Here is a 14,730-nt window from a genome sequence, read left to right on the forward strand (position 1 = left end):
TTGGCCAGTTCAGTCCTTGTGTACAAGGGCTCTGTATGTTTTAGTTTCTTGTGTCCTAAAACCAGTAGGTAGAAACCCACAGAGTATTCGGGGTGCTTAAGGAAGTGAACCATTTGGACTTGCCCACAGAGAAATTACTGTCACGGTTAACATGTCTAACAACCAATAACAGTATCTTCACAGATTTTCATAATTGTTCCATCTTCTAAAAATGACTTATTCGGAGTTGCTAATCTGTGGTGACATTATGCTTTAGGTTTTATCCGATTTTTCAGTAATACAATTTCAGGGAGGTTTTTTAATGTGTGATGCTTCCTGAAGGAAGCTGTGTGGGTTGTTTCTGGAGACAGGACACCAGAGTAGAAAAAAGACCCTGCCATGCCCAGGAGGACAAGTGATAGGACTCCATCACAAGGCAGACTGCTTTTATGTTACAGTTTTTAAGGGGTTTGGTAACTGAGCTCATGTATCCTGCCCTTCCCTTTTAAGGTGGCAACGTGAAAGACTGATAGGAGCCTTCTAAATAATGTGTAATATGTTTCTTGAAATACATTTTTTTGCGGGAGGGTCCTACTACTGGACCCAGTATATAGCAGTTTGAGTATCAGTGATCTGTAGAAAATGAAATTTGCATTGCTCATAACTGGAAATGACGGATAGGTGTATTGTCTCCGGTTTTGCACCAGGAGGTGCTGGTTCTTTTCGAATCCCGCAATAAATGCACCAACTTTATCAAGAAAGATGACTGTTTTATTAATGTATTAGAAAAGGTGATGGCAAGTCTCAACTTAAGTCCCTTCTGGTGCTGGGAACCCTGAGTTGATGCAGCATCAGAGGGACATCCTGTCGCACCACAACATCCTGCAGACAGCCAGTCCCAGAAAGAGATTCCCAGAAATCCCTCCCCTCAAATGCAATCAGATAATTTATGGAAAAGATTGTCTAATCCAAGACTTAATAAATGATAGAACTTCAGAATTAGTAGATATTTATGTATGCAAATAAATGTTTCTTTGAAGTTGACATCGTATGTTTTTTAACTAGATATAAAGGAGAGGTTTACCAATTATGTCCTGCTACTGATTGTATGTCTAAGAAATATGGAACAGTTCTCATGGAATCCAGGTGAGTAAACTAGTAGAAAAAGTAAATACAAAATGAAAAATTCCTGTGCTGTCAACAACTATATCTCTTGCTTCTTTCCTCAATCTGAAAGATGAGGGTAACGAGGATGTTTAATTGAGGAATCTTAATTTGTTGGGTACCTTATATTGTCATTTTTCTATTTCTGCCTTCGAAGAGTGACTCTATGGTACATGCTGTTATGCTACAATTGCATGTAATTATGTTTCAAGTAATGTCTTGAATGATTTCTTCCCATCACGTTTCTTTCCTTGGAGTACATTGAGGATGAAGAATCCCCTATAGAGTTTTATTTTGTGGGGCTAGTGAGATGGAAGTTTGGTAGATGATTATGTAAAGAAAAAATCCATTCGTAACTTAAGATTGAATGGACTTAAGATTTTAATATCATATTGAATAAACATGGACTGAAATTTTGGTTTTATTTTATTAAAGCTTTGTTTTAATAATCTTGAACCCTGATCTGTGTTGGTCTATGTTGCTTGCATGTTACCAGTCAATGTAAATTTTACCTTAGGCGTCTAAAACAACAGGTGCTCTGTCTATTCCTCACTCATACTAAACATGTACTATAGAGTATATGCAAAGAGCTAAAGCTTTACAAAGTAAGGGCATTAGAACCTGATCCTATTTGTGATGTGAGTGTATGGTACTGATAGGTTTCTAGAAGAGCAGCGGGATAAGTGAGAACTTGCACTCTGTATGATGAGTGGTGATGGAAAGTTACAGGTTCTTCAGCAGATTCTTGAGGATTTTTCACTGTCAAGCAAAAGTGCTATAATTTTTGTTTTGTATACTGGCATCAAATTAAATGACCTGACTTGTTTCTTCCCAATCTTCAGATCATCTTTGGGTGTTATTCCCAGATGTTTGCATGGTGGTTGCTTCAGAAATTGCAGTGGATATTGTGAAACATGCCTTTATAACAAAATTCAATGACATCACAGCAGATGTAGGTATTCTGTTTGGAATGCTGATTTTAAGTTATATTTTGCTAATACTGTTTTTTTTTAGTATTAAAATTGATTCCAGCACAGAAAATGTAAAAATTGTTATTTTCATATATAGGATATCACTTTGGAAAGCTTGGTGATTTCCTGTTAAAACATTCTTCTGAGAATCTTTATAATGTGGAACAAACACCTCTGATTCTAAATTAGTTGTTCTAGATCCATAAATTATTGAAAGTGTTGTGTTACATTTCGCATGATAACTACAATTTGTATAAGTGGCAGATCATTTTGTGAATGCTTAAATTATCAGGTTACTTGACCGAAGGTTACTTGTTCTATGGGCTAGACAGCTTGTACCTTTCCTAACAGAAAGGATTATAGGTTAAAATTCAGGCTGCTGAATCTCTGTTCCTGCATGTACATTAAAGGTGGAATCTGAAATCAGAGGTATGTTTTTCCACCGTCCCTGGAGCACTGATATGAAGTAGGTTATGTTAGTTTCCCACTCCTGAAATTTCTTAGGCTGTATATATTAGGCAGTCTTTCTTTTAAAGTAGTAGATGAGGTTACTTTTTAAATGTTGTAGCATGATACATCGACTGTTTGTCTTGCACATTGTGTTGATTTCAAATACACGTGAGTTGGCGTTTTTTTACTATTAAAACCACTTTTCGGGAAATGAGATCAGAACTTGGAAATGCTATCTTTTTCAACATCTCTAAAGTAACTACACTGTGCAGTGTAGAAACAAGTTTAATAGATGTACTTAATAAGCTCCCTTATGCCAGAGGCATTTACGCATGCCCTACTTTCATGTAGAGAATGGGGAAAAGAGCAATAATGAAGTCATGATAGCCAAAAATGTAGCATGCTTCAGTGTGCTGAAACAGCTGGAGGATGGGGGTAGTGAATGAGATATTTGCAATGTTTATTTAACACACTGAGGGGGGTCTTTCTGTGAAGTTCTAAAGATTTATGGTTGCTAGGTCAGACTTTTTCAGAAGTTTTGAATTCTGGCCGGCAAGTTGCCCTGCCACTTATTCTTGAAACAGATGCTTTTCTATGTTAATATGCAAAACTGTTTTAAAGAGAAAGGCTTCGTTCATCTTCTGATACAATTTCCTTTTTTCACGGGATCACTTGCTTAGTACGTGAGTAAGCTCTGTCATTTAGTTTTGATCCCAGTGCTTCCTTTCATGTAGCTTAAAACAAATTAACAGTAGGAAAAAAGTAAACAGGGTTTCTCTTACATTGTGTTTCTGATTATCCTCAAATTTGGTAAATGCTTTATAAAGTCTCATTTGATTCCTGAAACATAGCACACTGTTGTCTGTTTGTTTTATGTGTCTGCAGGTTATTTGTATCTCAGAAATAGAGACTTGTCTGTTGAAGCATGCAATTAGACCTCAAAAGTTGGCTTTAACTCCTTCATCCTGTGCATAAGTGTTTCGATTATTTTTACAGAAATATTTTATTAATATCTTCTATAAAGTGTGATAACAAATTAATGACAAATCCAATGTGCTGGATTTTTTCCAGGTCTACAGCGAATACAGAGCCAGTCTTGCATTTGACCTTGTTGGAAGCCGACAGAAAAACGTAAGCCCGAAAATAAAGGCATTTTCTCGTATTAACTAATGTTTTTATTATGGAGGGGATATTGAAACAAATATTTAAATAAATACATGCAGAACTGTGATGCTCTCCTACGACAATGAAATTCTATTCTGATTTATTTTTTTAATAAGAGATAACACAAGTATTTCCTTGTGATTTATATTCTTATTTTTATCAAGTTATTCAGGTCAGTTCAGGCTTTATTGAATATATTGTTGAGAATTCTCTTCCAAATAATACTTGCAGTCAGGGCATAGTTGTAACAACTTATTCTTTTGAGATATATGGCAAGTAAGTAAGGTTAACAAGATGTTACGGAGTTATTTTTAAATTACCATTCTTTTCACCTTATTTTAACTGTGTTGGATCCAAAATACAGTATTCATCAGGAATTTATGTAAATTCACAGACAGCATGTACAGCATGTATAGGGATGTTTGTGTCATGCATGTTGCTGTTGTGGCACAGGCATTTACAGAATAGATAGACTGCTTCTGTTTTTCGTTAGTACTGGTTTTTGGATGACTGTTTACAGCATAACTTTCCTGGTCTTAACTGTTAGTGGGTGCTCTGGATGCGTGCTTTAGCTATTGAATTAACTTTATTATAACAATTTGCATAGTTTTCCTGGGCATGTTTAATAGCTATTGCTAGGAATGCAGTAGTTATACCTTATAATGAAGTTAGACACCTTAGGTTACAAATAACAGATTTTTAGTGATTTGTTAATAAAAAGAGTTTACTGATTCTAAAAACTCCATTACTTTTCCAAGGAGTCTGTTACTTTTCCCAAGGATCCTCTGTGAATAATGAGGTAGCATCATATAGGCACTAACTTTGGCATGTACTTCAGTACTGCATGAAAGCTGTCGTGCAAGTAGTTGTGTTTTGAAAGTTCAAATGTAAACATGTTTTCAAACGTTTTTTAACACAATTATTCTGAGGCTAATTGTAGAATAGTTTGTAGAATGCATTAAAATCACTAGTTTGATAGATAACTGTTCTTTTATCCCTGTGACAGGTTTTTCTTTACAGGATCAAAGTCAAATTAGTACAAAAAGATCTCTAAGCTAGTAATAATGTACAGATGAAATATCGTAGCACGTTTGGATTCAGTGTCCTAATTGCTCTCGATTTAGAGATTTGTATTCTAGCTGCTCTTAATTTAGAGCACTGAAGCTAATCTCACTGGTCATGGCAGTATTACATCTTTGTCTGAGAATACAGCTGTCTGCATTTGAATTTCAAAATGTGAATAGGTACACTTTATACCAGTATAGTGTTTGTTCATTGAGATTGACTCTTACCTAGAGGGTGTGCCAAGCTAAAATAAGCTCATTCCTTTGCATAAATAGCTCATTATTTTTCCCCTTTTTTTTTTTTCCTAGGCATACACAGATTATAGTGATTCGGTTTCCAGAAGAATGGGTTTCATTCCTCTTCCACTGGCTGTTTTAGTAAGTTGCACCTTTCCTATCAGTTTTGCCTCAGTAAGATCTCTTTGAGAATACATGCCTTTGAAAGAGCTGGCTGTTTTGAGAGTGAAATTATCACCTTAAGTAACTGAAATGATGTAGTAAGGTTGAGTTAGCATTCAGTCTAATCTGTATCACATACTAATTATGACATCACAAATGTGTTACTGTTTATCAGCCTTTCATAAAAAATCAAATATGTATTAATTTTATAGAATTTATAAGCATTTGAATGGTAGCAGTGAAATTGCACTACATCTGTGCTTATTAAACATTTATTTCTTTTGGCAATTATCCTGTTCATTCATCTGGAATAGTCAAAGCAGCTGGTTGCCAGAAGGTTCGTAGTAGCGTAATAGGTTTTTTAGGTTTTTCATAGGAGTCATTGTAGTTGTCCCTGTAATGGAATGCTTAATGACTTGAGTTTTCTTTTATATGGAGCACTGAGCTTCTGAGCTGTAGGAGAATACATGATTTGGAAATAGGTAACCTTTTTTTACATGGATGTGCTGCTATAAAATGAAACACTTTTTAATTAGAATTGTGTCCACAGGCTGTAGCAGAATGTTTTCTCTACAAAACTGCACTGACTTTCCCCATGCACATGTACAGACAAGCAGTAGTTAGATAATTGCAGGAATTTGCCCTTGCTTTACTAACAGAGATATTAATTCATCATTTTCCTGGAAAAAATATAAATATGAATTAACTTTGAAATGTAATGATTTCTCAGAGAGATGGGGAAAAATACTATTGACCAGCTACGCTTAGTTTTTATCCAGGCTATAAAAAAAAAAGAAACAAACAAACAACTATGATTATAATCATGATTTCTGTTATAATTAAGTGCGTCCAGTGAGAATCAGATTGAAATGCTTTTTTCAAGTTAATTGTGTTCTGATATGATATACTGGATACTAATAGGTTTAAAACAGACTGAAGTGCTTCGCTGACTTGTAACCCTAACTGAAATACTGAAGTAAAACTGAGATTTCAGGACCATTTGTAACTGAAACATGGGATTCGTATGCCTAGTTCGTGAAATCGCCTTGTATTCAAAATGTTAGCATAGTGCGAAACACAGATTGTGTTTTACTGCATCAGAGTGTCTTGACCTTTTTTTCAAAAATAATTAACTCAGCTTCTAGCCCTTGACTTTTGGGAAGGTTTTTTTTGCTTGTTATTTTACTCAGAAGTCAGTGGTGAAGGAGAAACATCAGGCTGTAGTTTTGATAAACTTCCAACTAGATGCTAGTATAATACTTATTCAAACCAAAATCTTAGTCAACACTAGCAAGGGGAACATTAGAATAAATCTCTATTAATGTAAAGGTTTCTACTTTTGTCTTGCTTTTACTGAATCATAAATATTTTTAAATGTTCTATTAATATTTGTGTGCTGTGTGTTTTAATTGTTTAACTTTTATCCTTAAAACAGCTCATCAGAGTCGTAACAAGCTCAATAAAAGTACAAGGAGTTTTAGCTTATGTTTGTGTTGTGCTGTTCTACTGTGGGTAAGTAAATACACACAACTGAAAACTATTCACCGGTTTTTGATCAGATATGTGAAAAAAGCTTCTGCTGATCCTTCCAGGCATAACTGTAAACACAGTTGATGTTCGGTAGCACATAAAGGTAAAACACTTATAAACTGTAATTGAGAGTGCAGATTGGTCCTTAAGTACTACAGCTGCGTTGGGGGGTTATAGCCCTCAATGAGTAACTTCAGTAATGAAAATAATTAACGGAGAAATGAAAGAATTTGACAGACAAGCACTATACCGCTGCATAAGAGAAATTGAATACTAAGGAATTAAACTTTCTGTGAAAAGAACAAAAGATTCAATATGCCAGTAAAAATAAGCAGTTTAGGGGCACTGAGCAGATCTCGAGTTCTTCTCTCTGATAGTTAAATGCAGGATTTCTTTGTGATGACTAAACTGCTGTATGGAAAAAAAAGTAAATACAAAGCTCACCTTTCTAGGAAGGTTCGTAAGTAATCTTAGCTCTAAGGAGTATATTGATCTATGGCAATTTGTTTTCCAATGATTTCCGAGTATTCTTTTTTGCCAAGTCAGTTTTTACTTGTGTTACACTTAACTTTTCACCAGCTGACAGTATTTCTGAGGTGCATTTAATTATACTTAAAATCCAGTGTAGTTTGCCTATCTTGAGGCACTTGCTGTAGACCATGTGGTGACAACCAGTTTCTAGGAGAGCTGCACACTGAACTGTGTCAGTGTTTGTTGTCTCACAGTACTGATGGATATTGGAATCCTCCTAATATTGCTCATAATGAATTAAGAGATTCTCATTGCTGCAGCAGAGAGAACCTGCTGCCCTGCTGTGGGAATATCTGTTCTATGCCCTATTTGTGTTCTAAACATAAATTTCTGCTTTTTATCTGATCAGTGTAGCATAGATATGTGAGAAAAAAATGTGGCAAAATCTGAAACAGCTAACTGGGCAAAGAATTGAGAGTATAAGATAGAGGACTTTGTATTGACATTTAAAAATGGTAATACTGTGAGTTATACTGTTAAAGAGTCTTGCCCATCATATGAAACCTGAGTTGTCTTTTTCTAGGATTTTAAACAACTGAAAACTTATATTATTGTTAGAAATGTGAGACTGGGATGGACTATCAGAAAAGAATAAACGAGAATAGCTAGAAACTCTTGCATAATTTTACATGAGAAACTGGAACTGATACAATAAAGTGTTGATTTATGGCCTTTTCAACTTCTGATCTCATTAAATCAGTCAAATCACGCTGTAAACACCGTTCTCTGAGAACAAAAGCATGTTACATAAAAAGTGTAGGAAAAACACCTCTAAAACTTATTAAAGAGGGAGGAGAGCTTCTCAACTGTCAGAAACAAAATCTATCCTGATAATCTAATAAAATTGTAGAGAATCACAGTTTTCAACTTGTATAAAAAGTATCTTCTGTGTGGTTGCTTGGATACTAAAATGTCCATTTCTTCTGAGTATTGAAAGTGACCTACTCTGCTCCATTCTTCCTTTTTTCTAAGTTTCTTCTACAAGTAAATGTATTGCATAAAAATCCTTTAAAAGTGCAGTGTACTTTGGTTTCCTGTTTGACAAATTCTGATTATTTTAATGTGGTAAGAGATAGTGAAGCTGCTGCTTAGGTGTATTTGGGTCACTTTATGATGAAGCAGTTAGAGGCGCTGCATGGATCTCTGTGTGTTCTCTTCAAGTCGTCCTTTTAGTGATGTACGTAATAAACAGATGTTTAGAGAGTGGAGAATGAGTTTAGAGTCTGCCCTTGGTTCATGCTTGTTACACAGGGTTTAACAAAGTAATAGGTTACTGCTACCTTGAACTTCTGGAAGACTGGGTGTTCTTCAAGTAGGAAATCTTAAAGGCACAGGAGCAGGCCATCCTCATGTGCCAAAAGATGAACCAGCGGTGAGATAGACCGGCCTGGCTGAACAGAGAACTTTGGCTGGAACTTGGGAAAAACAGGAGAGTTTACGACCCTTGGAAGAAGGGGCAGGCAACTCAGGAGGAATACAAGGATTTTGTAAGGTTATGCAGGGAGAAAATCAGAAGAGCCAAAGCCCAACTAGGACTTAATTTGGCTAACGCTGTAAAAGACAATAAAGATGTTTCTATGGATACATTAGCAACAAAAGGAGGGCTAAGGAGAATCGCCATCTGTTCCTGGATGCAAGGGGGAAACAGTGACGAGGGACTTTAATGCCTCCTTTGCCTCAGTCTTTAACTGTAAGACTAGTTGTTCTCTAGGTACCCAGCCCCCTGAGCTGGAACACAGAGACAAGGTACAGAATGAAGCCCTCATATCCAGAGGGAAGTGGTTAGTGACCTGCTGCTCCACTTAGACACACGCAGAGGTGTAGGTGTATGGGGCTGGATGGGATCCACCCAAAGGTACTGAAGGAACTGGCAGAAGTGCTTACCAAACCACTCTCCGTCAGCAGTCATTATCTACCAGCAGTCCTGACTAACTGGGGAGGTCCCAGTGAGCTGGAGGTTAGCAAACGTGACACACATCTACAAGAGGGGGCAGAAGAAGGATCCGGGAAACTATAGGCCTGTCAGTCTGGCCTTGGTGCCGGGGAAGGTTATGGAGCAGATCATCCTGAGTGCCATCATGAGACAACCAGATGATGGGGCCCAGTCAGCATGGGTTTATGAAAGGCAGGTCCTGCTTGACCAACCTGATCTTCTTATCACAAGGTGATCCGCTTAGTGGATGAGAGAAAAGTTGTGGATGTTGTCTGCCTGGACTTTAGTAAAGCCTTTGACACCTTTTCCCACAGCATTCTCCTGGAGAAACTGACTTCTCAGGGCTTGGCCAGGCATACTCTTTGCTGGGTGGAGGAGTGCCTGGAGGAACTGATGTTGTTTAGCCTGGAAAAAAGGAGGCTCAGACCTTACTGCTCTCTACAACGACCTGAAAGAAGGTTGTAGCGAGGTGGGGGTCAGTCTCTTCTCCCAAGTAACAAGTGATAGGACAAGAGGAAAAGGCCTCAAGTTGTGCCAGGGAAGGTTTAGATTGGGTATTGGGAAAAAATTCTTTGCCAAAAGGGTTGTTAAGCATTGGAACAGGCCACCCAGGGAGGTGATTGAGTCACCGTCCCCGGAGGTGTTTAAAAGACGTGTAGATGTGGTGCTTAGTGATGTGGTCTTGTGATAGGTTTGGCATTGCTGGGTTATTGGTTGGACTCGATGATCTTAAAGGTATTTTCCAATCTAAACAATTTTAGATTTTCATAGAAAATATTTATATTCATTTTACAGAGAATAGATCAGTATTTCCATGTTGTTCTAAGTGAGCCTTGATCTGCTTCACTTCTGCAGTGGACATTGATCTGCGTGTTGTGTAGTACTAGTAATGGAACTTAGGCTTTACAAAGCTCATTTTGAGTAGTAAACCTAAAAGCACTTGGTGGCAGATGAGACCTTCTTGTTCTTCAAATGAGAAGGCAGGTATAAAAGGGACTTCTGTGATTTGCTGAAGTTTGTGCTGCAAATGAATGATAATAGAAAAAGCATCTGCCATCAGCTGGACATCAGCTGGATGGTAATGCAGTGCTGCCTCTTTGGATTTGTTGAGTTTTATGGACTGGTTTTTGTGATGCAAAAAAGGACTTTTTGTGATTAGTCTGTAATTTGTGAAAGCTAGGTACTTGCTTTCTTGTGGTTCGAAATCCACTGCTGATCTGTGGCTGGGCACATTTGGTGGTACAGTTTTAACAGTGTATTTAATTTGGACTTGCACTGTTGACGGTCCTTTTTAGTTCAAGTTTTAAATATTTGATGTATTACAAGGCTGCTTAACTGCTCTTGTAGTTGTTTTTTTGAACTATGATAACACTTGATGTTTTTCTCTAGATGCCTTCTGAAAAAAAAAAGCATCAAATCTGAAACAAATTGCTAGGAGAAGGAAATTACCTTTTGATCTTGCTGTTGGAGTCATTTAATTTGTTAGCTAATCTTTCCAAGACAGCAGTAACCATATGCAATTATTTTAATATAAATAATTGCAGTATGAATAATATGCAATTATTTTAATATGCTAATGCAAATATGTAAACAAATCCTTTTATTTTTTCAGGTTAATATCTCTAAAAGTCCTTAACAGTATTGTGTTGCTGGGGAAATCATGTCAATATGTAAAGGAAGCAAAAATGGAGGAGAAATTATTCAATCCTGTCCCGACTGCCACCCCAGGGAAGCCAGCTGGCAAACAGCAAAGCATGTTTAAATCTACACAAGGTGAGGCTAACTGCCTTGTTCTGTTTTCAACTGTAATGAAAATTGCTTTCAAACTAAATTTAATATTGAACTAGATGTATGATGTTGTTTGCTGCACAGTAACCCTGTTGCTGGACCTTAATTTTGCCGTGTCACAGCTGTGAGCGCAAGTCTGTGAATGTAATGGAATTTATTGCTTTTAGTTCCACTGCATCCTCTTTTGGTTATAAATACTCATCTCTCTGATAAGATCTTACCCTGAAGTGTGGAGGTGATAGAAACATCAGAACCATAACTTTCATTTGAAAATCATAACCATCGAATGGTTTGGGTTGAAAGAGACCTTAAAAGATCATCTCATTCCAACCCCCTCTGTGATGTCACTACACTAATAAATATTTACGCATCAGCAATCTGTGCATACCGTATGGAAATTAATGTAAAACATGGCACACAGTAGATATAATTGCTTGTAGTTGTGATGAAAACATTAATGAGAAGCTTTATGAAATCCAAATAGGAATTTCAACTGATTTCTACTCACTCCAGGTCTGGGCAGCTTGATCTTCTCTTACCGGTCCACAGCATTAGCAATTAATATATAATTGGAACGGGCCATTATTGTGTTCCTGTGACATGACATAGAAGGAAACAGTAACCTTCATTGTTCCAGACCACAGAGTTGGATTGTGTATCTTCCTCTGTGAAGAGTTCAGTGAGAGCCCTAAAGAACTTAACAGTGAGGCTTTTATTGTGTTCACTCCATTGCTTGCCAAAGATTGGAACAGCTTGAAATGTAAGGTGCTTATTAGTTGGCACAGTGTCTCGCCAGCAATACTAAGAGTGAATTTGTCAGTATTTCAGACGTATATCTCCCCTGTGTCAAATCACATCAGGCTGAAACTTAGTGCAAATGTTTATTTTTAAATAGCTTAGATTTATAGAGTTGCATTAGTTTCATGATGAAAGAATGTAATATGAATTGGTCTGAATGCCCTTTGCATTTCATTAGATGATTATCATAATGATAAAATTTTAATTAAAACATTCTAATGCTACATGTGTATACAAGACTTAAGTCATACTTAGATTGACCCTTGAACTTCCTCACAGTAAATAAATCCTGAAGACTACTTTTAGCTGAAGCAGCAGCAATTTTACCAAGTCAGTCAGCAGCTTATTTCCTCAAATGAAAAGAGTTTGATTGAAAAGTAGCAATCAAAAAGCTTTTGCTGGTTTTATTTAGACTATTCCTAACTTCTACTGGTAATGAAAAAACAGTTTTTCATGGGTTTTTTTATACCTTTTAACATCTCTTTATTTACTAGAAACCTCAGTTATGTGAAAGAATGATTTTACCTTCCCCAGCTTCTGTGTCTGCCTTATTACTGCTGGGCTCTGCAATATTGGTTAATCCCCGTGCCCCACTTAGCAGGTTTTTTTTCAGTACAGACTCTCAGCCCATCTCTGACTAGAATGAGGATGAGGAAATTAATCTAGTCTACTTTCTATCAGCTTATAACGCAAGTCAATGTATTTTCCCTAAGAGTTTCCGCTTTGTCCACATACAGTTTAAAATTTTGAAGGGTAAAATTTTATACTTGCTCTTGAAGGATGGAAGTTCTAATTACTGGTAATCGTTTATGGGCTGACCAGCTTTCTCTGGAAGCTACTCGGTTAGAAAATACTTCTACAATAAACATTATGTGTCTCCTTTCTCAGTGCAAGTTTAGTACCTTTGGACAGAGAGTAATCCATGTACCTTAAAGTAGTAGATGGTACAGCATGAAGAGGTGCTAAACAGAAAGAAATTTTTGTAGTAATTTGGATAGTGCTGCCATTCTGGCAAATAATGTGTGCTTGGGAATTGTATATATGTAGAGGATTAGGCACATCTAGCTCCTGCTACAGAGATTACTTTTCGTGATTTCAGTAGAAAATATTTGTGTGATTCACACAATGACTGTCAAAAGTATTTTTGCTTAAGCCGACAGAAATGAGTATGTAAACCAGAAGAATGCATTGTATGTCCTAACATCTGCTGCTTATGCTCTTGCTCCTTTTCTGAACTTCTGTAGAGTTAATTTTCTATCCTTCTACCAAATTAGAAAAGAAAATCTCTTCTGGTATAAAACTAAGAAGTCTTTGTAGTGGTTCCCATAAGCATTCTTCTTTTACTCCTGCTGATTTTGTGTAGCTCACTTTTTCAGGACAGCTTTGGATGGATCTGAATGTTATAGAGATAGATAGATAGATAGATATTATGTCTCTGTTAAATTCATGACTACCTTTGTAATTGTCTTCTGTTCCAACAGGAATTTCCACAGATGAAAATGGATCTACATCAGTTACCAATCAACCCATGCATCAGAAGGAGAATGCGCCCTCTTTACTTGTAACAAGCAATTCTGATCAATTTCTGACAACTCCTGATGGAGAAGAAAAAGATATAAGCCAAGACAGTTCAGAATTGAAACACAGGTCTTCAAAGAAAGACTTGTTGGAGATAGACAGGTTTACTATTTGTGGAAACAGAATCGACTAAGATACTTTATTTTTATTTTTTTTTTAATCAATGTGCTGAGGATACTGAGCTGTTGGGACAGCAGATGCTACCAGAATGGACTGTTGCCAAAAAAGGCACATAAATATTTATTTAAAAACTTAAATTATTAATGGCAAAAAATATTAATTTCTTTCTACAAGTAACTTGACTTGGTATCTGGTCAGGTCAAGTAAGTGATCTTTAACTTGCCTCTTGGAAAATGTGGTGGATCATGAGTCTCTAGCCTGGTGGCAGAGCTGCAGTATCACTTTTCTGGAGAATAGACTGGGAAAAAAAGCATAATCCTGTTCTGCGTTATGAAACCATGCTTCCAGAACATAACTACTTTTCATGAAGGTTCCTCCAGTGTAAGGGTATTCCTGGAAATGTATGACACAGCTTGACCAGCAGCTTGCCTTTACAGTTACCTTCTTTGATTAAACATCTGCAAGTGGAATTCAAACCTTGTGCTTATATCAACAGACGCATAAAGCATTGGTACATAAACCAGTAAGTCAAGATAGCTATTCATGTCAATAAAAATCTTTTCAAGATGTATCTTGAAAAACTTGTAATCAGAATAAAATTTTGCCTTTAAATGAAAGACTTACTGCATACTATTTTATGTAAACACTGAACACCAAGGAAAGATCACAGTAATGAAGGTTCTGCTTAACTCAGCAAATATGAAGCATATTCATTTCTTGTGTTGTGTGTCCAGCAAGGCAAATTAATTATAAAACTGTTTTTACAAGCTGAGGAATTTTTTGTTGCTGTAGGAAAAAAATAAGGGGCACTTCTGTATATTGAGGAAAAGCACTGTTAATTGCAGGAAGCGTTGCGTCGGAGCTGCACATATGGCATGAACGCAGCAGAAAAGAATATTACCCTGCATTTTGGGTGTAACATAAGAATGACATATCTGTATTAACTTGCCTGAAAACATGCCTATAAAAGGTCATAATGACAATCAAATTGGAATTATCCATTTTAATTGATTAGGCTTAGCCAGACTTAAGTAGATGGACTAGATCTGTAAAGAGCATTTAAGCATTACAATGCATATTAATTTCTGGCATGAGATGCAGTTGTGGGAAGATTGATGAAAGATGGTTTCGAATCCTCAGACCAAGAATGGAGTAAGTTTGAGCTCAAAACTTAGGCTGGAGACTTGTATCAGAAGAGACCCTTTAGTTAATGAAAATCTCTTCATGTATTGTTGAAAAACAACCTTAACTTCAGATATTT

The 14,730-nt window shown here is 36.6% G+C and overlaps 1 protein-coding gene across 1 annotated transcript in view; it reads left to right on the forward strand.

Moving 5' to 3' along the window:
• TAPT1 (transmembrane anterior posterior transformation 1) overlaps positions 1–14,079 on the forward strand; it is a 39,639-nt gene extending 25,560 nt beyond the window's left edge. Inside the window, exons 8-14 of the mRNA XM_009869336.1 lie at positions 1,045–1,125; positions 1,986–2,095; positions 3,636–3,695; positions 5,102–5,170; positions 6,627–6,703; positions 10,798–10,958; positions 13,253–14,079. Coding sequence (XP_009867638.1) covers positions 1,045–1,125; positions 1,986–2,095; positions 3,636–3,695; positions 5,102–5,170; positions 6,627–6,703; positions 10,798–10,958; positions 13,253–13,482 — 788 coding nt within the window. The 3' untranslated portion in view covers positions 13,483–14,079. The remainder of the gene's footprint in view (positions 1–1,044; positions 1,126–1,985; positions 2,096–3,635; positions 3,696–5,101; positions 5,171–6,626; positions 6,704–10,797; positions 10,959–13,252) is intronic.
• Positions 14,080–14,730: the final 651 nt, after the last annotated feature.

The sequence above is a fragment of the Apaloderma vittatum genome, unplaced genomic scaffold (assembly GCF_000703405.1).
Source record: "Apaloderma vittatum isolate BGI_N311 unplaced genomic scaffold, ASM70340v1 scaffold30985, whole genome shotgun sequence".
In the NCBI taxonomy this organism is placed as follows: Eukaryota; Metazoa; Chordata; class Aves; order Trogoniformes; family Trogonidae; genus Apaloderma; species Apaloderma vittatum.